The sequence below is a fragment of the Erithacus rubecula genome (genome assembly GCF_903797595.1).
Source record: "Erithacus rubecula genome assembly, chromosome: 10".
Taxonomy (NCBI): domain Eukaryota; kingdom Metazoa; phylum Chordata; class Aves; order Passeriformes; family Muscicapidae; genus Erithacus; species Erithacus rubecula.
The window spans coordinates 23,599,477-23,622,099 of NC_136662.1; the positions used below are offsets into that span (position 1 = coordinate 23,599,477).

The 22,623-nt window shown below is 44.4% G+C and overlaps 2 protein-coding genes across 6 annotated transcripts in view; one reads left to right on the top strand and one right to left on the bottom strand.

Annotated features, from left to right (window-relative positions):
* The first annotated feature begins 223 nt into the window (after positions 1-223).
* Positions 224-18,374, top strand: PRG4 (proteoglycan 4). The gene is made up of 13 exons (XM_079314060.1): positions 224-322; positions 829-927; positions 3,141-3,263; positions 5,319-5,438; positions 8,731-8,826; positions 10,312-12,533; positions 12,912-14,202; positions 14,813-14,902; positions 15,270-15,409; positions 16,061-16,217; positions 16,775-16,954; positions 17,084-17,209; positions 18,178-18,374. Exons 1-13 carry the CDS (start codon positions 307-309, stop codon positions 18,279-18,281), a joined length of 4,764 nt encoding a protein of 1,587 aa, XP_079170186.1. The 5' UTR covers positions 224-306; the 3' UTR covers positions 18,282-18,374.
* TPR (translocated promoter region, nuclear basket protein) overlaps positions 18,314-22,623 on the bottom strand; it is a 32,705-nt gene continuing 28,395 nt past the window's right edge. For all 5 annotated transcript variants that reach the window (XM_079314587.1, XM_079314584.1, XM_079314586.1 and 2 more), the window contains exons 46-51: positions 22,361-22,467; positions 21,649-21,744; positions 21,340-21,496; positions 20,435-20,553; positions 19,442-19,540; positions 18,314-18,533 (exon numbers count right to left, since the gene is read on the bottom strand). In XM_079314587.1, the coding sequence (XP_079170713.1) occupies positions 18,478-18,533; positions 19,442-19,540; positions 20,435-20,553; positions 21,340-21,496; positions 21,649-21,744; positions 22,361-22,467 (634 nt within the window). In that variant the 3' untranslated portion in view covers positions 18,314-18,477. The remainder of the gene's footprint in view (positions 18,534-19,441; positions 19,541-20,434; positions 20,554-21,339; positions 21,497-21,648; positions 21,745-22,360; positions 22,468-22,623) is intronic.

A 22,623-nucleotide genomic window follows, 5' to 3' on the forward strand; every position in this document is an offset into this window, starting at 1 on the left:
CCTGTGATGATTTTTTATTGCTCTGCAATACTCTCTAATGCCTTCCAGCTGCATTGAGGACAATTTGTTCATTTCTCTCAATAATCAAAATGTGTTTTGACTAGTAAGTTCCTATTTAGTTTTTCTTAATGGGAGTATTTTCCAGATGTTGTGTTAGTCTAGTCATCCGGGCCCTCTTCCAAGCCCTGTGGAAAGTTTGCTGTCATGAGCTGTCATTGGTGGTGTGTTTAACAAGCTGCCTAATTACCTGACCCCAGCACAGTTCCAAAGCAATATATAAGGACTCTGGAGCAGCCCTGCAAGCAGATGCACTCTCTGCTAGGTAAGTGCTACACCTGTCTCTATCCAGAGCTCTTCTTCAATAGGAAAACAAGCAACTGGGACAGAAAACCCAGAGTTTTCCTTCTGAAAGAAGATTGACTTTTAGCCTGTTTTCACTTGACATATTTCTGTCAGTATTTGGTTTTATTAGAGATTTTCTTTTATCAGTATTATAACTTTAAACATTGTTGTGCTGAAATGTACCCATGTCAGAAGACGACTGTGACTGTCATCTTCATGTAATAGAATTCTGCAAAAATTTATTTCTATTACTTGGTAATAATGAATTTCTATAGTCCTACTATAGAATTTAATGGCTAACTGACTAATAATCAAGAGGGAATTTATGGAGTAATAATAAATTTGAACAGTTTTATTTGAACAGTTTAATTATTTATTTTATGGGATTTTTTTATGAAACTAGTCATACATAAAGATATGCACTGCAATTTTTAAATGATGAATTAAGTGAATTGCTGATAGTGATGTGAGATTATTTCTTTTTAGGAATGATGTCATACCTGAAAGTTATGATCATATGGAACATACTTTGCTTATCCCTGGTGGTCCTTTCACTGTCCTTGATTCCAGAAGTGTCTTCTCAAGGTATTGTAACACACAAAGATGAAGGAAGGGTGTCTAGGAGTGTGAATCTGACACACATTAGGAATATTTCAAATGCATCTTCATAAAACTACTAAGTTCTAGAAGTTTATTCAGACAGGAAATATAATTCACTTTTATAATCGCTGAATATTTTCAAAAATAAATTTTAGTGTAGCATGGTCCTCTATTTTTGAGGAATAACATAAAAATATGAATACAATACAAAATGTGTATGAACCTATTACTTTTTCTGTAGACAATCTACAGAGCCTCTTGCCCTTACACTGATGTATTTAGCCCTAGTGATTTGCAGGTTGATTGAGAATGAACATGAGAATATCCACAAAGATTGGCTAGAAATATTTCAATAATATACCCTCATTATTACAGCACTGAGGCAAATTTGGGGAATTATTTGTCTAATAATACTCTGAGTCTATAATTGATTCCTAACTTAAGTAATACAGTTATGGGGAAGCAGAACATGCCACCTGGCAAATCCTGTGCTGTTGCAGCTCTCTGTTAGCTCCCAGATTTTCAGGAGGATAACAATGGGTTATTATTTGCTAGTAGAAAATGATTTATTACTACTTAATAACAGAAGGCACAATATATATCTGAGCATCTTCTCAGAACATGCCCCATGCCAGATAGGACCCTACACTGGCCCTTTGATAACTGATGCCTTCCCACCAGTTTCAGCAAAAATTAAGACACTTGCCAACAGCAACCAGGACCATTCAGGCATTTTCCTTACGAGAAACTCTGTAACTTACAAGTCATAAACTTAAAAGAAACAAATGAAGTGATATAAAAATTGGACTGTATATTAACTGTATAACTATTGGACTTATTTTCTTTCTAAAAAGGAAGAAGGGTTCAATATATTTGGCATATATTCATAAAGGAAGATGTCCATCTTGTCTTGTCAACTGCTGTATTAATAGCCCAGTAACTCAAGTCCATTAATGTCTCCAGTTATCCCTTGCTTTCACTTTTCTATTTGCAGTAAAGTGGTAACAACCATTACAAGTACTGGCTGAAAATCACAGTATAGGTAATAGATAAAATATTTGTTATCCCATGCTCTTCCTTCAGACACACAGATGTGGAATGTACACTGTTAGAAATTGTCTTTGGTGTTGTGTTGTGTTACATGTTATTTCCTTGTTGTTCCTCAATGTTTCAGCTGATTATCTGTTTGAGATTGCTGATTGTTCAGCTTCTTTGTTTGTATTTAGGGACGCTTCATTTGTGGTCCTGCATGTTTCATTTCCAGAAGAAGCTGTTAGCTGGTTGTGTTGGCAGATATTTCACAGAGGAAGGGGAGGGTTGCAGAGTGAATACCTGATTTGGCAGCAGAATGTAGCAAGGCACTGCTGAGCTGGAATGCTCACAGGTTAAAGCAAGACACCTCCTGACGTCTTGCTTTAGCACCTGTTATCTGCACCATTTCTTATTATCCAGCATTTCTCAGCAGTCTGGCAGTAAAGCCATTGTGGGATGAGCTTTTCTGTTAGTCTGCTAGTAAGTAATTTTCTAATTAACAAACTGTACTTCATAGGAGTTGCAGGGCTAGATCCCAACTGTTCTTAACCTTACAGCTGATAATAAATTCTTCCCTGACATCAGGGAAAAAAATGTAGTGTAGGGAGTAGGCAGATTTTGAAACTTCTGATAAAAATGGTTTCAGGGAGCTGTATTTATTATGACAATGCTCTCCAGTTTCCAAGCTAGCCTGATTTGATAGGTTAGAGGAACAGCATTACCAGCAGTAAAAATCAGACACCTAGGGGGTCTGTCAGGTATGGGTGTGGAGATGAGCACACATTACCATACAGAGGGTGAATAAAATTGGAGAATAAGTCAGCAAAGCTGACATACTGTCTAAGGGGCTAGTTTGGATGCCTATGGTTATACTACAGAACCAATCCTCAAGGATTCCTTCATTTTCAGAAGAAAGGGGTTAAGTTAGCTCAGTGGAAAACCCCTCTAACCTGAACACATGATGCTGCTGGTCCTCAGGCTGGCTCAGAGCAAACCTTCACTCCCCACACCTTCAGGAGGGGTCACACCAGGCCCTCAGCATCTGCAGTACTGAGTGAAGAAACCACATTCCGTAGGGGAAAAAAAACAAACTCCTTTTCCATTCAGCATTTGCTTAAAGACTGTTGTGGTTTGGCAATGCTTACACCAGTGTTGTGCGATTTTAGATGTATCAAGCTGTACAGGGAGATGTGGGGCAGGGTATTCTAGAGAGCATCACTGCCAGTGTGATTTTAACTGTCACCACTACATGGAGTGCTGCCCTGACTTCAGGAAAGTCTGCACAGTGGGTAAGTTCCCAAATACAGCCAGTTCTTCTCCTCAAAACTCCCCTCCCAACTCCCTACCACACCAGTGTCTTCTCTCTGAATGCTCAAATGTCTGTTTGTTTGCTGTGTCCTTGTTGCCTCTAATACATGTGTTGTCGTTCCCCTCAAGTACTCAGGATATTATTGTAATCCAAAGAAAGTTGTATATCCAGAGATTATTGCCAAGCAAAGAATTATGCTTTTTACAAAAGCATAACTATGCAAGATAGGCAAAACCAGTTTACTGTTTGTTTTCAACTCCTTAGTGCATTTGTACTGTATATGTCTGTCTCTTACACAAAGGAAAAAAGGTGGTAAAAGCCAATTCAGGGTTTTGCAGAAAGAAATTCTGACATACTCTAACTCAAATTTAAGAAGTATGGATGCTGTGGGGTCTAATCCAAAGCCAGGATGTCCTTCCATGGACAGAAATTGACTTTGGATCAGAACCATGCCTAGAGTCTTCTAGAAAAGGTGGTTGGATGAGTATTAATTTATGCTTTATTTATAGGCAAAACTGTACAATGTAAATAAACACAGGTTTTTCAAACTGCTTTACTGAGCATTAAAGGAATTTTCTTAGGAATCACCAGTGTCAGAAATGTCAGTGGTTTGGATAACAGTAGTTTGTTACACTACACTGTGGTTCCAGTAGGATTACACAAGTGGCAAATAATTCTCGGAATCAGCAACACCACGGAGTGTTGTTCAAAATACAGACCTAGCATTCCCTAAAATTCTATTTCTGCTGTTCCTGACATACACTGGGGACACTTTCTTCCCCATCCTCATTTTGCTTTGTGGGGAGACAGCAGCATTTCTCACAGCTGAAGATGCAGAGTGAGGCATTTTAATTATGTAGGCTCTTTATTCATTGTGGGTCAGATTCTAAAGGTATTCTGGCTTCTACACAACATTTAACCAAAAGTTTAAGGCTAGAGGAATTCTTCCCTGCTCTACTCTAAATCAGTGAGTCCAGGCAAGTACATTAAATGCCATCCTGAAAGAAAGCAGGCAGTTTGGCTAAGGACTGTTTACCAGTTAGTGTGGAATCAACACTGACTAAATGACAGAAATGCCAGACATCATTTATGAATAAAAATTTCTCTAAGAAAATAAAAATAATTCTCACCTGTGCATGTGGGATGGATCCACTGGCATCAACACTGATTCCACAACTACACTAATCCAAAGACATTCAGAATCTGCCTATACAGTAATCCTAATTTTTCTAGATAGTGATTAAACTATAAAACATGATTTTATCCCTTGTGTGCCACAGAGACAATGACTTCAATAGAGATTTACGTAGAGAAAGTGCTCTTTCTGAAGTCTTTAATAGCTGTGTATACTCTTTCTAACACAATGTGGTCATTATTTGATATGAAAAAGCAGTTTGGCCAGTGAAGTTTCACAAGTTAACCAAAAATTAAATATTAAAATCATGTGGTTATTAATCATGCCAAAAGATGGTATGTAGTCCTTTAATACTAATAATTTAAGAACTATAATAAACAGTTCCAAAGCAGTCTCTTGGGGTAACTTGGTTAACTTGTTCACACAATTAGGTTGCAGTGTTTGCCTGGACACACTACGTACACTCGGTTGTGGCCCAATTAGGCCAATTGTTTTTTTTCAGAAATGCTTTGGTAGACCCATCATTCTTATTGCAAAGGGATACCCTGGTGAACACCTTCCTGCAAACCCAGGCTAGAATTTAAATATTGCTTCTGCCACCACTGCTCTGTGGTTGGGGAAGCAGAAGCCTCTAACGGTGGGACCTGGCTAAAGTGAACGCGGCGGTCACGTTTTACTGCACTGTCAATGCAATGGTCTCGAGTCCCTGCCATGGCACAGTGCCCTGCTGGCAGTGCTGCCTGATCCAAACCCCAGTTACAATCCTGGGTCAGACCGGGATAAGCACCTGATTTTCCCGAGCTGCTCTTGGCAGCAGCTCGAGCACACGACTTCACTGTAGAGAGGTCCCAGCGTTCCAGGTGAGCTGGCCGCAGGCTGACTGTGTGCTCTGCCCCACAGCCGCCTCCTGCGAGGGACGCTGCTTCGAGTCCTTCCAGCGCGGAAGGGAGTGCGACTGCGATGCCGACTGTGAGCGATACGGCAAGTGCTGCCCGGACTACGCCAAGCACTGCAAAGAGGGTAAGACATTGCTCCGTTACTGCTTGTCAAAGATGTATTTAAACAGAGGTGCTTTGTTTTATCATAAACAAAGCTGTGTAGGCTTTGGTAACAACTGGACAAAAGAAAACACAACAAAAATGATGAACCCTCATTTCACAAACAAATCGGCCATTTTCTCAAGCATGAACACTTTATAAAAATATACAGCTAGATACCCTGGAAGACATCACCAAGATATGAATTCTGAGGGTAAAGTTGTATTTTACATTAGGCTCTTTTATCACTAGCCGTGCTCTAACTATCAGAGCCCTTATTCAGAATACCACATGTAAGGACAATGTCTGCTCATCAATAACATGATTCAATGAGAGAAGCTGGGGAATCAGAACAGTTTTGTTTGGAAAAGACTTTTTGAGATCATTGTATCCAAGCAATCCCCTAGCACTGCCAAAGCCACCACTAAAACACGTCCCTCAAGTACCACATTCACACAGCTTCTAAATCCCTCCAGGGATGGGGACTCCGCCCCTGCCCTGGGCAGCCTAGTAATCCAAACCTCCCCTGGTGTTCCTAGGGGTCAGTTCCTCTTGTCCTAGTCCATGTCCCCTGGGTGCCGAGCCTGACCCCCTCACTGCTGGCCCCTCCTGTCAGAGAGCTGTGCAGAGCCAGAAGGGCCCCCTGAGCCTCCTTTTCTCCAAGCTCCCCTTTCCCAGCTCCCTCAGCTGCTCCTGGTGCTCCAGCCCCTTCCCCAGCTCTGTTCCCTTCCCTGGACATGCTCCAGCCCCTCAAGGTCTCTCTGGCCATGAGGGCCTAGAACTGGACTCAGCACTCAAGGTCCCTCAGCTGCACCAGCACAGGGCACAGCCACTGCCCTGGGTCTATGGCCACACCATGGCTGGCACAGCTTGGTGGCCACTGGCCCCTGGTCTGCCTGGGTACACCTGGCTCACATTCAGCCACTGTCACCAGCACCCTCAGGGCCTTTTCCACTAGGCAGATGAATAAATGAATTGCAGTAAAAAGCTGAGTTCATCCTAGAAAAACAAGAGGGATGGTTCAACTTTATAGAAGGTTCAATTTCCTTAAAATCCCCACCCATCTAAAAGTGGGGAATGGCTACTCTGTGCCTGGGGATAGCACTACCTGGAACTCCAGACCACTTGCTTGGGGTCACCACAGTCACTGGCAGCATTCTACAGATGCACATCCTAGATTCTCTTTGTCTCAAATCCAATATAGGAAAAGCAGCCCAACACAAAAACCCACCCTGTGAGGCAGGAGGAAGGAACTGGATATTACATGTTCACACTGTAGTGAGAAAATTTAAGAAAACACACATTTTACCTTTAGGCTGCAAGTTCAGTCCAGGGCAGAATCAAACTGACCTGCAATCACTTCTTTTGTTCTATCCTTTTCTGCAGAGCCTGGTGGGGTTTCAGCTGAGCACAAAAAAGGCACAGACGTGGAGGTGCAGTCCTGCCCTCATGTAGCTTTAAGGACACCAGCAAATGAACTCTAAAAAACAACAACAGAATATGTTTAATTTCATCATGTCGTTAAACTTTCTCATAGCTACAGACCTAAACTAGCTTATGTCAACACACTTGACAAATGTGGCTTGGCACTGGGTCACAGAGCAGCCCATCTCCAAGGCAGCCAATTCCCAAAGCCTGCAGTGTAACACACAACATAAGTCACAATTATCATTTAGTTCTCTTCACCCAAGTGGTCCCCAAGAGCTGGGATAGTGGCTTAGCTTTGCCACACAACTGCACAGTTATTCAGACTGAAATAGAGTCTGTATTCAGCATTTTTGGCTGAATGTCTAGAGAAGTGTCTTGGAAGCTTATTGAAGTGAATTTGCTGCTTTTGAGGCTGCTTAATATTTCTTGTTTCTGTTGAGTTTTTCACACCCAAACACTCACAAAACACTATTAAACCCTTTCACTTCTTCAGTTAAAATATAATGAAGAATTAATCAACCATTCCTAATCTTAAATGGTTTCTTCTGTATTGTACTAAACTTGGCTATCAATTTTTGTCAAAAAAATCCAGCAGAAATCCCCACTGTACTCAGTATTTTACTATTTATACTATGTCTGAATAACTGAGAAATCTGTTAAACCTCTTGGAATAAATTTATTGTTTCAGCATCCTCTGAACATTTTTTTTCTGTACAGTAAAGCCAAGTGTACAATGTATATACAGAGCTTACTCTTATCTTCCCTGTCCTCCAGAAACATTTTATTTCCTGAAAACATAACCAAAAGGTTCTTCTGCCCAACAATTGGCTTTCAAAGGAGTCATTCAGCTTCAACAATAACTTCTCTCTCTTCCTCAATGAAGGTTTCAGGACGCAGTGCAATACCCAATCTTTCTTGCTTTGAACACTATCTCACTGTGAAAGTAAACCTTTTGACACCATGGTCATCCCTTGGAGACAAAAATCCTGTTCCTTTTGTAAAAAGCTGATTACACACACCTCTGGCAGTTACCAGTTACCCTTGGTTGGATCAATAATTTGGCCAGCTCCCTGAGCTCCATCACATTCTCTTCACAACTAACAAGTTCCTTCTACAAGGAGATGCTAGTAGTTCATTTCCAATTGTACAATTTGACCAAAAATTAATTACAATATATTATCTGGCTCTTACTGGATTCAGCTGAAATTCCATTCACTCTTCAGAGCTGGAAAATCTGAACACAACCTCCTATTTCTCCTAAAACTCAGTGTACTAGAAGTTAGCTTAATACCCATGTTGTTTCCTTGTTCCATGCTTGCTTTGTAGCTCCTGTCTCCTTCAAGGAAACAATTTCTTTTAAAATGTTTCCCAAAAACAATCATTTGTGTAGAATGATCATATCTGAAGAACAGTGAGGGGATTATCAAAGCAAATTCTTGCCTAATGTGACAACTCTCCTATTTCCGTTAGAGTTAGTTATCTGTAGTGAAAGTCAAGTAGTGAAGTCATCTGTACTGAAAAAACAAAAAAAGACAACTTTTCAGAACATAGAGCTCCACTCAGAATTACTTTATTTTCCCACCTCAAAATTGCCATTAGCTAATAATGCCTCACCTCAAACTTCTGGGAAAAATATTATTCCCATCTGTGATGAAACACTTCAGGATCCAAAGTGTATTTTTGCTCTTTTCCACAAAAATAATTGTGCAAAGAATCCTATAGATAAAAATAAACATACTTTTAAATGGAAGATAGTCACTGAAATTTTTAAAACACTCTTATACAGGTGACACTAACCACCTATAAAAATAAAATAATCTGTTAATGGGACCACTTCTCTCTTTCAGCACACACAGAAAAGCCAAGCCCAGAGACTCCTCCAGATAACAAATCTAAAAGGTCCTCCACAGATGAGGAAGAGTCACCAGAGGAACCTGTGGAAGGTAAGCAAGTATATGGATGTACCAGAATGGGTGTTACCTGAAGGAACATTCAAGACCATTTCCCTGCTCTGGAAATAGAAAGCTTATCCTAGACATTACCAGACAGTTACCAAGCTTGGAAGCACTTGGTTTATAAACTGATTACCTCACCAAGCCCTCAGGTCTTTGAAGAGTTCCCTCAGCACAGATGATGCAGAGTGGTAATGTCTCCTGTGTCCCTATTGGATTTTCACACACATCCTCCAAAAACAGGGTGCAGACCATTGTCAGTCTTGGACAGCATCCGTGGAACAGGAAGGGTGGGACAGTGGTGAACTGGCAGCACAGTAAGCACAGCACAGCTAGGTTCCTCTAGCTTTAATCAAGCCAGGCCTCACACTGCTTCAGAGAACACATCATTTATTCATTCTGACTGGAAAACATGCTGCTTTCCTGTGACTTTGGTACTGTGTTCCAGCATTTGAAGTGATAACTCAAGTGATAACTCAGTTTGGAATGCAGTTGAAAGGACACTAGAAGTCAGTCAATATTTTAATCCTCTCCCTATCTGTTTGTTTTAGATTCGGAGTATTTATTTTCTGGTATTCCAATTTCCTATTACAAAAAACAAAACAAAACAACAACAACAACAATAACAACAAAAAAAAACCCCAAACAAACAAAAAAAGTATAGTGGGTTAAATGAAAAAAAATCAAGGAAATTCAAATAAACATTAATAGGATCACAGCTGGCTTATGGTATTTCAGACACATGGCATGTGAGTGAAACCTGTTCTGCAATACTCTGCTTATACTAAACACACAACATTGGTGAAAGCAGAACTAAACTGCACAATCTTAGAGAGAATACTTAGGGAGAGATTGGAATGCAGAAGCATTTATTGTTCTTTTTGCTGAATATCAACAATTTGACTCAAATCAATGTAACTATAAATACAGGTAAATAGAGCCTTAAATCCATACATCACAATGAGGAAAACAATCCAAGGAATAAAGATACAACAGGAGATGCAGTCAGAGCTATAAGTTCAGGAATTCTTTTCCTCCTGCTTCCCTACCTCTCTCCCCCAATTCCAGGTTGTTGGTGCAGACTAAGTTATAATGTAGGGCAATGGAATAAATCAAATAAGACTGAGAAGGGAAGTGTTTTGTTAGAAGGACTATTTTGTATTGTGGCTTCCTTTCCATGGAAGTGGTGGGAAACCCCAGGCAGCCTCACCTACAAGCACCAAACTAAACCCTGAACCTGGGCCAGAGCCAGGCTGGCCAAAAGGGATTACCCAAAACTGAGCTGAGCTGCTGAAAAGTCCCATGCAGACAAAAGGAACTCCCATTTCACCCAGTCCAGGTTAGTTTGGTCATTCAAAAAAGATCTTGCTATTTGAAAGCAAGCATTTTATAGCTAATGGGTATAATACATTTATAGGCAATACCTACCCTTATGGTAATTTCAACGGCCAAACCGAATTTGTATTTGTTTTGTAGATCCTGAAATCCAAGTGACAACTCCTGCTCCAACTACAGAACCTGCAGAGACAACCCTTGCAGCCACAGAGGCACCAACTACCATGGAAGACAGTCCTACAACCCCAAAGGTAGAGGACACAACCCCTGATGACACTGAGGAACCAGTGACTGAAGCTGAACCTCCTACTCCGGACACGACAGAAGATGTGACCCCCGATGCCACCAAGGAACCACTGAATGAAGAGGATCCGACCGACCTGCCTGCAACACAGGACCCAACCCCTGACGCCACTGAGGAGCCAGCAACTGAGAGCGAGCCTGCCAGCACCCCCACGCCTGAAGAGACAACCCCAGAGGAGGTGACAACCCCCACACCAGAGGAGACAACCCCAGAGGAGGTGACAACACCTGCACCAGAGGAGACAACCCCAGAGGAACCAACAACCCCTGCATCAGAGGAGACAACACCAGAGGAACCAACAACCCCTGCACCAGAGGAGACAACCCCAGAGGAACCAACAATCCCTGCACCAGAGGAGACAACTCCAGAGGAATCAACAACCCCTGCACCAGAGGAGACAACCCCAGAGGAGCCAACAACCCCTGCACCAGAGGAGACAACACCAGAGGAGGTGACAACCCCCACACCAGAGGAGACAACCCCAGAGGAACAAACAACCCCTGCACCAGAGGAAACCACACCAGAGGAGCCAACAACCCCTGCACCAGAGGAGACAACCCCAGAGGAGCCAACAACCCCTGCACCAGAGGAGACAACCCCAGAGGAGCCAACAACCCCTGCACCAGAGGAGACAACCCCAGAGGAACCAACAATCCCTGCACCAGAGGAGACAACTCCAGAGGAGCCAACAACCCCTGCACCAGAGGAGACAACTCCAGAGGAACCAACAACCCCTGCACCAGAGGAAACCACACCAGAGGAGCCAACAACCCCTGCACCAGAGGAGACAACCCCAGAGGAGCCAACAACCCCTGCACCAGAGGAGACAACTCCAGAGGAGGTGACAACCCCTGCACCAGAGGAGACAACCCCAGAGGAACCAACAACCCCTGCACCAGAGGAAACCACACCAGAGGAGCCAACAACCCCTGCACCAGAGGAGACAACCCCAGAGGAGGTGACAACCCCCACACCAGAGGAGACAACCCCAGAGGAGCCAACAACCCCTGCACCAGAGGAGACAACTCCAGAGGAGCCAACAACCCCTGCACCAGAGGAGACAACTCCAGAGGAACCAACAACACCTGCACCAGAGGAGACAACCCCAGAGGAGCCAACAACCCCTGCACCAGAGGAGACAACCCCAGAGGAACCAACAACCCCTGCACCAGAGGAACCAACAACCCCTGCACCAGAGGAGACAACCCCAGAGGAACCAACAACCCCTGCACCAGAGGAGACAACCCCAGAGGAGGTGACAACACCTGCACCAGAGGAGACAACCCCAGAGGAACCAACAACCCCTGCACCAGAGGAGACAACACCAGAGGAACCAACAACCCCTGCACCAGAGGAACCAACAACACCTGCACCAGAGGAGACAACACCAGAGGAACCAACAACCCCTGCACCAGAGGAGACAACCCCAGAGGAACCAACAACCCCCACACCAGAGGAGACAACACCAGAGGAGCCAACAACGCCTGCACCAGAGGAGACAACACCAGAGGAACCAACAACCCCTGCAGCAGAGGAAACAACCCCGGGGGAACCAACAACCCCCACACCAGAGGAGACAACCCCAGAGGAGCCAACAACCCCTGCACCAGAGGAGACAACCCCAGAGGAGCCAACAACCCCTGCAGCAGAGGAGACAACACCAGAGGAACCAACAACCCCCACACCAGAGGAGACAACCCCAGAGGAGGTGACAACACCTGCACCAGAGGAGACAACCCCAGAGGAACCAACAACCCCTGCACCAGAGGAAACCACACCAGAGGAACCAACAACCCCTGCACCAGAGGAGACAACCCCAGAGGAGGTGACAACACCTGCACCAGAGGAGACAACTCCAGAGGAACCAACAACCCCCACACCAGAGGAGACAACTCCAGTGGAGCCAACAACCCCTGCACCAGAGGAGACAACCCCAGAGGAACCAACAACCCCTGCACCAGAGGAGACAACCCCAGAGGAACCAACAACCCCTGCACCAGAGGAGACAACCCCAGAGGAGCCAACAACTCCCACACCAGGGGAGACAACTCCAGAGGAGGTGACAACACCTGCACCAGAGGAGACAACCCCAGAGGAGCCAACAACCCCAGAGGAACCAACAACCCCTAAACCAGAGGAAACAACACCAGAGGAACCAACAACCCCTGCACCAGAGGAGACAACTCCAGAAGAGCCGACAACCCCCACACCAGAAGAGCCAACAACCCCTAAACCAGAGGAGACAACCCCAGAGGAGGTGACTACCCCTAAACCCGAGGAGACAACCCCAGAGGAGCCAACCACCCCTAAACCAGAGGAGCCGACAACCCCCACACCAGAGGAGACAACCCCAGAGAAGCCGACAACCCCAGAGGAACCAACAACCCCTAAACCAGAGGAGACAACCCCTAAACCAGAGGAGACAACTCCAGAGGAGGTGACAACCCCTAAACCAGAGGAGACAACAATACCCGCAGCAGATGAGCCAACCACCCCAGAGGAGTTGACAACTCCCAAACCAGAGCAGACAACCTCAGAGGAGCCAACAACAAAGGCAGACTCTCCCACTACCCCTAAACCCAAAGAAAAAACCCCAGAAGAAACTACAACCAAGGCAGACTCTCCCACTACCCCTAAACCTGAAGAGACAACACCAGAAGAAACTACAACCAAGGCAGACTCTCCCACTACCCCTAAACCTGAAGAGACAACACCAGAAGAAACTACAACCAAGGCAGACTCTCCCACCACCCCTAAACCTGAAGAGACAACACCAGAAGAAACTACAACCAAGGCAGACTCTCCCACCACCCCTAAAGCAGAGGATGCTGACTCTCCAACCAGCCCTGCAGCCCCTGAGGCCAGTACCCCTGCCAGTAAAGCCACGGCTTCTCCAAGCAATGCCGCAACCACAACACCTGGAATGGACTCCACCACACTTGAGGCAGGCACGATGCTTTCAGATACCACAATGGAGAACAAGGAGACAACAACAGCCAAGAAAGACAGAACTACTCTGCTTAAAGACATTTTCACAGCTGCAATTGGGAAAGACACGGTTACTGTAGCTATGGTGACAACAGCTAAACCTGCTGATTCTCCTAAAGATATGGATGACATTCCAAACACAGCTCCTATGACCGAGCAACCTGCCACCACAGCAGCTGAATCAGAAACAACTTCTACAGACACCAAGACTGCAACAGCAGCAGCCACAGCTTCCTTGTCCAATCCCACCGTGCTGGTAACAACCATCAAAGATTCAACTCCTCAACCCAATGAGGCTGTAACACCAAATGAAAAAGAGACAACTACAGACAATGAGCAGGCTGGGCCAGCAGCAGACAAAGAGAGTCCAGGTGCTACTTGTGTTATTGTGGAGATGACAACAGCTGGTAAAAAAGAGGTAACAACCATCAAAGAAATGGACACCACACCTGAAAAAGAAATGGAAGATGTCACTGAAAAGGCCCCTGGTATTGCCAAAGAGGAGGTAACTACAGTTACCAAAGAAACCACTACAAGGGATAAAAAAGACACAATAGAAGAAATGTATCTTGTGTCTAATGGGACATCCAAGCCAACAATACATTTCCAGGAGGTCACTGAGGCCAGGGAAGAACCTCACCCAACTGAGCCCCAAACTCTGCCAGAGAAAGAAGAGCCAGAGATAAACAAGCCTTTAATACAAGTTGGGGACCTGCCAATGTTCCCTGGAGAAACACAAGGTAAGTGCATTCCAACAGGTACAAAAGCATCAGTAACTCAAGGGAACGTGGCAGCATCCCATGGGCAGCCACAACCACAGCTGCCAGTGGAATACTGGAACCTCAGTTCTCAGCCGTGGAGTTAGTTAAATGCACCAGGTAGTTTAGAACATGATCTAAATTAATTGGTTTCAGTGATTGCTCCTACTGAAAATTGTTTACTAAGTTTCTCCTCCTCCTGTTTGCTATTGTAGAAGATGCAAACAGACAAAAAGTAAAGGTAAAAAGATGACGAATTTCTAAATCCCATGAAAAAATTGCTAGAAGTCAGGCTGCACATCCACTCTCATTCATGGTACCCAACCTGGTGTTTTCTAGCCACCTACTAAAAATGTCATATAAAGGAGAAAATAAGTTTCTTGCCTCTGTTCTTTTTGCCACAGCCTTTTTCATCCCCTCTCTTTATTTTAGTTAGACACAACCCACAGGTTCTTGGGCAATTTTTCAGTCTTACACTCAAAGATATTTTGGGGGGAAAAATCCCCGAGGAGGAATCAATCCCTGGGGACCAAGGGGGAAAGCTAAGGCCATTCTTAAACCTTTAACAAAGCCAGCTGGCTGTGTTTTGCAGAGAGCAAGAACGACGAGAAGGACCTGTGCAGCGGCAAGCCAGCGGACGGCATGGTAGCCCTGCCCAATGGCACCCTGGCCGTGTTCCGAGGTGAGGCTGCTCCGAACGTGCTCCAACCGCCCTCCTCCTTCTCCCCCATAGCGCCCGAGCTCCTCCCTCACCTTTCCCGACCTCAATCCCTCACCGTCACCTGTTCCTTCACCCGCCCCGCCTCTCTTCCTCCTCTTCTTCCTCCCTCCCTCGCCCCGGTGCCCCTTCGCCCCTCAGGAAACTCTCCCGAGCCCAGAGGCCGCCCCCCCACATCCCTCACGGCGCCGGTTCAGCCGCGTCCCCGGGGAAGAAGGACCTGGTCCCCCTGCTGTCCCCCGGGAAGGATGGCGCTGTCCCCTCAATGTCCCCTCGCTGTCCCCTCGCTGTCCCCTCGCTGTCCCGGCGCCCCTCACGCCTTTCCCCTCAGGTCACTATTACTGGCTGCTGAACGGCCGGACCCCGCCGACCACCAACCCCCGCCGGATCAGCGACGGCTGGGGCATCCCCTCGCCCATCGACTCCGTCTTCTCCAGGTGCAACTGCGATGGGAAAACCTTCTTCATCAAGGTGGGAGCACTGCCGGGGCTGCAGGATGGGGCGAGGCTGATGGGGAGGCTCAAGGGGAAACATTTTGGCCCTGCACAATTCCCTAACAGGAGGGTGCAGCCGGGGGGATTCTGGTTGTGTTCCCAGAGAACAGCAACAGGATTGACAAGGAATGGCCTCAGGTTGCACCAGGGGAGGTTTAGATTGGATATTGGGTGAAAAAATTGCCTAAATTTATTCCTAGTATGTTTCCTGGTATGTTTCCCAACCTGAAATAAAATGCTAATGGGATGCCCATGCCTGGTTAAAGCTGTTATGCAGTTATTTCCCAATAAATCACTCAGTCTTGGAATACAAGCTGCTTGTTGTATCTATGAAAATTTAAGAGATTTAGAAAGGAAACCCCTTTGTTCAGTAACCCCTCTTAAAAATTAGCTTCTAAAATACTCTAGCCTTATTCAAAGGTTAAAAGGCTGCAGGAGGTACTTAATGAAACTGTAGTAGTTTTATTGCATTTGTAATGGGCGTATGAGTGATTCCAGTCAGTTTTACAACATAGCTATCAAAGTGTTAGTGCTTATTTATGGTTTATTCTTCATGTTTGTTTTGCAGTTCAATAACCAGGAATTAACTTCCTCTAAAGTTCCTTTTTTTCCTCCCTTAAATGCTCAGGGTCCCCTGTACTGGCGCTTCACTAATGGTGTTATGGATAATGGCTACCCCAAACCTCTCGCAACTGGATTTGCAGGGTTAAGTGGGAGAATAGTAGCAACCCTCCCTGTGGCACGATACAACAGCAGACCAGAATCTGTTTATTTTATCAAAAGAGGTAAGTCTTGTGTACCTGAAATTCAGGGAACATCAAAAGCTGCTTGAATTGCCTTAGGAATAAAACACTGTTTCTCTTGACTCAAGACCTGTTTCTTTCAAAAACAGAAATACAAATGATGCCAGTGATCCAGGTGCTCAAAAATGGCTTGAAGCTTTAAAAAATTTCTATTAGTACTTGGAGGTCTTTCAGTGCATTTTAAACCAGGTCTGCAACGGTGAGAATCCAGGAATCCAGGACTATAGTGACTAAACATTGAAATGAGTTTTATCTGGTAATAAAGCGATTTTAATCTCAAGTTAATTAGATAAGGGAAGGCTTTAAGATTGTAGTTCATAACTATATGTGGAAATTTTCAAGTCAATTTCTGGTTTCCTATTTTAAAGTAATTTCCTTGTCCTACATGAATGCTATACTGCCACCACAAGAATGCTATTTGTTATTGATTTCCTGTGTGTGATACGAATATGACATTTTCATACCTGATCAAGCAGGTGGGGAGGGGAGGCGGAGTTGATTTATTTTTTTCAAACCAACAAAACAAACGTGTGTTTTAGATGGAAACATGCAGCAGTACGTGTACAGACAAGAACCAGCCAAGAAGTGTCAGAGAAGAGCCCGGGTCACCATCCGGTACCCAGCCTTTGTGCCCAGAGTCGTGATCCGGCGCCGCTTCCAGCGCGCTGTGCGAATGCCGACTGTCATCCGCACCGTCAGGATCAACCCCCACCCCTCTGGTAACGTGGGCACTGAGGGTCTCTTGCACAGATGCTGTCACCTCTGCAGGGTCTGACACAACCTTGTGTGGAGGGTTTTAATGGCTGTAGGTGGCACAGCTCTTCACGGAGGGTTCCCTCTGTTTGCAGGTGTTCTGCGCAAGGAAGTCCAAATGACAACGTACTGGAGAGGGCTCCCCAAAGTTATCCACTCAACTCTCTCCGTGCCCAACCAGAACAAGCCCGATGGCTACGATTACTATGCCTTCTCTTACAGTAAGTAAAAACTAAAGCACATCACTATAGACCTCAAAAGACATGGGGAGGGCGGGAAAGAAAGAAGTTCCTGTTACCTCTTGTGGTACTACTTTCAGCACTACTAAAAAGTCCTGAGAATTAAAATAATAAGCAAGAGATGCTTCTATTAAAATTCAGGAGTTACAGGACAACGTGCAGCAATGAAATACAGAGGTTCAAAGCAGACAAAAGGGGAATGCATTGACAGGAAGTTCACCCTTGTAAAGTGACAAACTTTGCACTTAAAGAAAGATTATGTTAATGATAGACTGAAATATTTGGATCACTACACAGCAAGTTTTTCAATGGCTTCTATGGAACTATGTTTCTGACAAAACACTAAAAGGAGGGAGATGACCCACTTGACTTAGCTCAAAAAAAATATTTATGAACCTAGTTTAGGTAGACTCATTCGCCAGCCAGGATCCCGTATAAGCATTCCTCAGAATTTTCTACATAAAAAAAAAAAAAATTAAAATCTTTAAGAACAAACCATACCCAAATATAGGCTATTAAAGATCCTGTGAGTAAGATCCAATTCCTCACCTTGGAGGAATCAGCCTTACAGGCCCATTCACACTCAGGGACCATGGACTTCCCACTTCTGTACTGAGTGCAGGACTGTTGTGGAGGTAGTTTGTTTGACTTCCAAATTCTTAAGACTCTTTCTATGTTCTAGCAATGCCAGAATATTCTTTTCTGCTTCTGCTCTTGGGACAGATTTAATTATTAGCAGAGCTATGAAACTTACTGCAACCAAGGGCACCTGAAAAATAAAGCTGAGGACAGGAATTTATTGACAGCCTCTCAGCTCCCTATATGCACATGGAATGGAAAATCTGTTATTCAGGCCTAAGTGACATTAAAATGCAGGCTTGAATTGGTGAATTCTTCCTGTGTATTAGATGTAGTTTCTGGAATTTAATCCTGACTTCTCTCCCTTTCAGATCGGTACTACAGTTTGGATGTTGGCAAAAGAATAGCACGACCTGTTACTGCTCTCACAGGAAAGACTGTATCCAAAGACTGGTACAACTGTCCCAGCAAGTGATGCACAGCAGAGAAGTTTAAAACAAGACACCATTTGAATGTCAACTTTTTTTCTAATTTTATTAATAAAAGACACTGAAATGTGTGCACACAACTCTAAGTATGAAATGCTGCTTCAAGCTCTGGCTTCATTACACTAAGCAACCACAGGCAAACTGGCACTTTGTATACACAGCTGGAAGTACTTTACATTTCATTTAACTGATGTTTCCTCTGTTCAGGCCTCCTCTGCCTCCCATGGCATGAGTTACACCTGTGCAAAGGAAAGAAAACAAGTGCATTAGTATAAACCCTACTTCCCCTTTTAATCAGCCATTACACAGATGATACTCCATCCTTCCCCAAGCAACTGTCAGGGCAATGCAGTGGTTCCTTTCTCATACAATTCAAAATCCCCTCTCTCCCCTAAGCCTGGTAACACATGTACACATCACCTGTGTCATACAAAAGGCTGGGGGTGACTTGTGATCCTGAGCCAAACCAATGACCAGAGGATTATTACCACACCTTAAATCAATTACCCCCTTCTTTTTGTTATTAAAAAAGTGGTGACAGATGGAAGAAAATCTATCCTAGTCCCACCTCCTTTTTTCCCCTTAAAATACCAGCTAATCTACATTTCAATGCTAACACTGAGTCTTCTACAATGTTAAAATAATGCAAAACAGAACAAAAATCCATCTGAGGCTTTTTCTTAATACAGAAGTTACAAAAATAATTTCTTGTCATGGTTTAATTCTATTGCACTGAAAAACCTGTAATACTTCCAATAAAGCTTTTCTTTCAATGAGTACACATTGATATAACTGGAACCCTTATGTACCAAATGGAAATTGCTCTAGTGCTAAAACCAGAAGTTTCTAAACTGCTATCCTAACAGCTTTGAAACGTTCTTTTAAAACTTTGAAGAGTAAGATCTAATCCTCTTTACTCTCTCTACTGATAAGAACCAGGTGTAGAAAGAAGATAGGCTGAGCAGGCAAACACACTAAACCCAAACTAGAGCTCTTAGCGTCACACACCAAACTCAAGGGCTGGGCAGCTGTGTCACTCCCTGTCTGCCAGCAAGGCCAGCCTGTCAAGCTTCAGCCGTGGTGCCCACGTGAGGAGAGGGCTGGAGCTGTTTGCAGCAGCCTGGCTGGAGCAGCCAGCAGCACTTACCCCTCTGCCTGTTGAACTGCCGGCCACGCACGCCCGTCCTCAGCGTCGGGGGCTGCAGCCGCACACGGCGCAGGGACTTGGGCTGAGTGCTGCTGGTGTCTGTGGAGAGAGCCAGTGCACAAAGGGTGGCTGAGCCTGCCAGCCTCTCACTCTGCAGCTTTATGTGTTTGGATACATGCTGTGCTTTCTTTACTTTACAATGATGAAGGTGCCTCCTTATTTAATTGACCTCTCCGCTAATATAAATAAAAGCTTCAAAACAAGTCTGGGATTTCTTTTGCTATCTATACAAGGGGTTTAATTGATAACTCAATAAAGATCAGCTTACTGGTGTTTCATAATTTAATTCAAAGTATTTTTAAAGCTGACATCAAATATGCCAGTGGAAAAATCACCAAAGTATCAGTAATGTTTTCTCCTTCAAGTATTACTTTTATTTGGCTTACTCCATTTACTGTGGTCCAAGGAAAAATGGTTTGCCAAAGTATCAATGAATTTATAAGCATAAAAATATGATCTTGCTCTAAGAGAATCTGGATTGACCTTAAAGCCCCTTCCAGTGATTAAAGGGGCTCAAGCAGAGCTGGAGAGAGACTTTGGACAATGGCCTGCAAGGACAGGACAAGACAAGGGAGAATGGCTTCCCATTGCCAGAGGGCAGGGTCAGAGGGGGTACTGGGAAAGAATTGTTCTCTGTGAGGGTGGTAAGGGCCTGGCACAGGGTGCCCAGAGAAGCTGTGGCTGCCCCTGGATCCTTGGAAGTGTCCAAGGTCAGGATGAACAAAGCTTGAAACAACCTGGGCTAGTGGAAGGTGTCCCTGCCCATGGCAGGGGTGGGCTTTAAGATCCTTTCTACAACAAACCATTCTATAAGTCTGTGATTCTAAGAGTTTTATCTTATTTTGTGTATCCTGGCTACCAGCCATAATGTTGGACAAAGGAATTCCCACTCTTAATGAAAAGGTATGAACTGTTATTGTGATTATCCTGTACCTGCAGATGAACTTGAAGGAGGATCCTGACTAGTTGAAGGAAGATCTGACTCATCAGATGCTTGAATAGATTCTTCTTCTTGCTGGCTATCGATTTCTAGACCTGCTTCTGAAGTAATGCTAGAAGGAAAAGAGGGGGAGGAGAACCATGTATTTGCATAGCTTTAAAAAGATCTGGAAAAAAATCCATCTTGGAACCCAAAGATTCAATAAAAATCAAAAGTAAAATATAGCATAAAGGGATAAACTGTCCCTTTTTAGATTTTCATCGTAATATAAAATATAGCAATTATTATAAATATAAAAAGCTGCAGTTGTAAAGCAAAAGACAAAATTATTTTTCTATAAAACTCAGTAAAAATTGCTTATTCCAGCCCTGTGCTTCATCTTTAGTACATGCTCTGTCTTAACTGTGTGACTTAATGATACATGTGTGCTTTGCATGAGGAGTGATTCTCTATATTACACAAGAATACCTTAATCTTTATTCTACAAACTGATCCTTCAACCTGTGCCTTTAACCATCAGTATTTGACTACTGCAGAGTCCTTTGCATTCTTAAAAAGTACTCTTTGGTTTTTTTGGTGACATGCACATTAACTTTGTTAAATCTTAAGGAGAAGATTAGCAGAAAACCATTGGTTTTGGATAAAGAGTCAGACTGTCTTGCTGCATAGCATTACAAAACGCTGTCCCTGGGTGACAAAGGGTCAGGCAGGAATGCCCCACAGCATTACAAAACGCTGTCCCTGGGTGACAAAGGGTCAGGCAGGAATGCCCCACAGCATTACAAAACGCTGTCCCTGGGTGACAAAGGGTCAGGCAGAAATGCCCCACAGCATTACAAAAAGCTGTCCCTGGGTGACAATGAAGGCCAGAAGTGCTGCAAAGCAGGCAGTGGTTTACCCCTCAGACTCTGCCTCTGCAAAGACCTCGTCGGCGTCGTCGGCGGCGCCGGGCTCGGTGGTGGTGGACAGGCTGCCGGTGGAGGTGGTGACCATGGGCACGGACTGGGACGCGTGCTCCGAGGCATCGGCTGAGGCGCTCTCCGTGAACACGGTCACTGGGGAGCACAGACACCCTCAGGCCCTGCCCACAGAGCCCTGGCGCAGCACAGGCACCTCAGACAGGCTGAGGAGCTCCTGAGGAGCAGCGGCACTGTGCTGACCACGGGGAATCATTCCCTGCTCTGCTCTGCAAACCTCTGCCACTTACCCGGTGCTGCCACCTGTAACGGAGTTGTGGGGACACTGCGACCCCCTGATTCCTCCTCGTGGGCAAGGAATAGTGGGGTTTCATACATCCCTAAACCTGCAACACAAAGTTCTAGTGACAATCCATCCAAATTAACAGTTTAAAAAGGATCAACTGGTGTCTTCCCTCTGGACACTTGATAAAATCCAGTCACGTGTATTTAAGCAGATTTTTATTATTTTGTTTTGACTTACTGTTAGAGCTGGTCATAATTTACTGGAAGGTAAAACCTTGATCAAAATATTACTGCTTGTTTTTTAACTTTCCTCCTTGCCTTATGCCATTATTTTGCTGTGAGCTTTCTTCACAGAACAGCTTGTGTTCCATGCCAACAAGGATGCCGGGAAAAGGGACAGATTCAGACCAAAAAAAAACCATAACAGTCTGGCCATCTCTGAGCAGATAAGGATCTATCCCAAAGATTTCTTTGCATTTGTTGTTTTCCCCTATTATTTCACTACAGGGAAGCTACCATTCCTTCAATATTTCATTCAATTTTAAAACCTTAACACAACTAGAAATGTAACAGCTGGAAGATAACACCTTCTCACTTTCTGTTATTCTGTCTTTGCTGACAATTATTTAAGAGTTGCAGGTTTCCACGCTTCAACGGTTTGTTGACTGAATTAACTCTTTTTCACTCAAAGACCCATGGAAAAGAGAATTGCTTTACCTCCTTGTGATGCCAGCTGCCCAAGATCAGAGTGGCTGGAGCTGGTTTGTGGCATATCTTCAGGGGGCCCAAATCTGAACCGAGGAACTCCAGCTACCTGGGGGGAACTGGCAAAATACAGACTTAAGTAATTCTGCAACTTCCCCAAAGATTGGGGCAGGGGGAAAGAACTTTCTGACCAAGAGAACAAAATATGCATGAGACAAAATGAGCTAATACTGACCATAAAAATCAGCTGAGCTACTGCTAAATAAACAGAAATT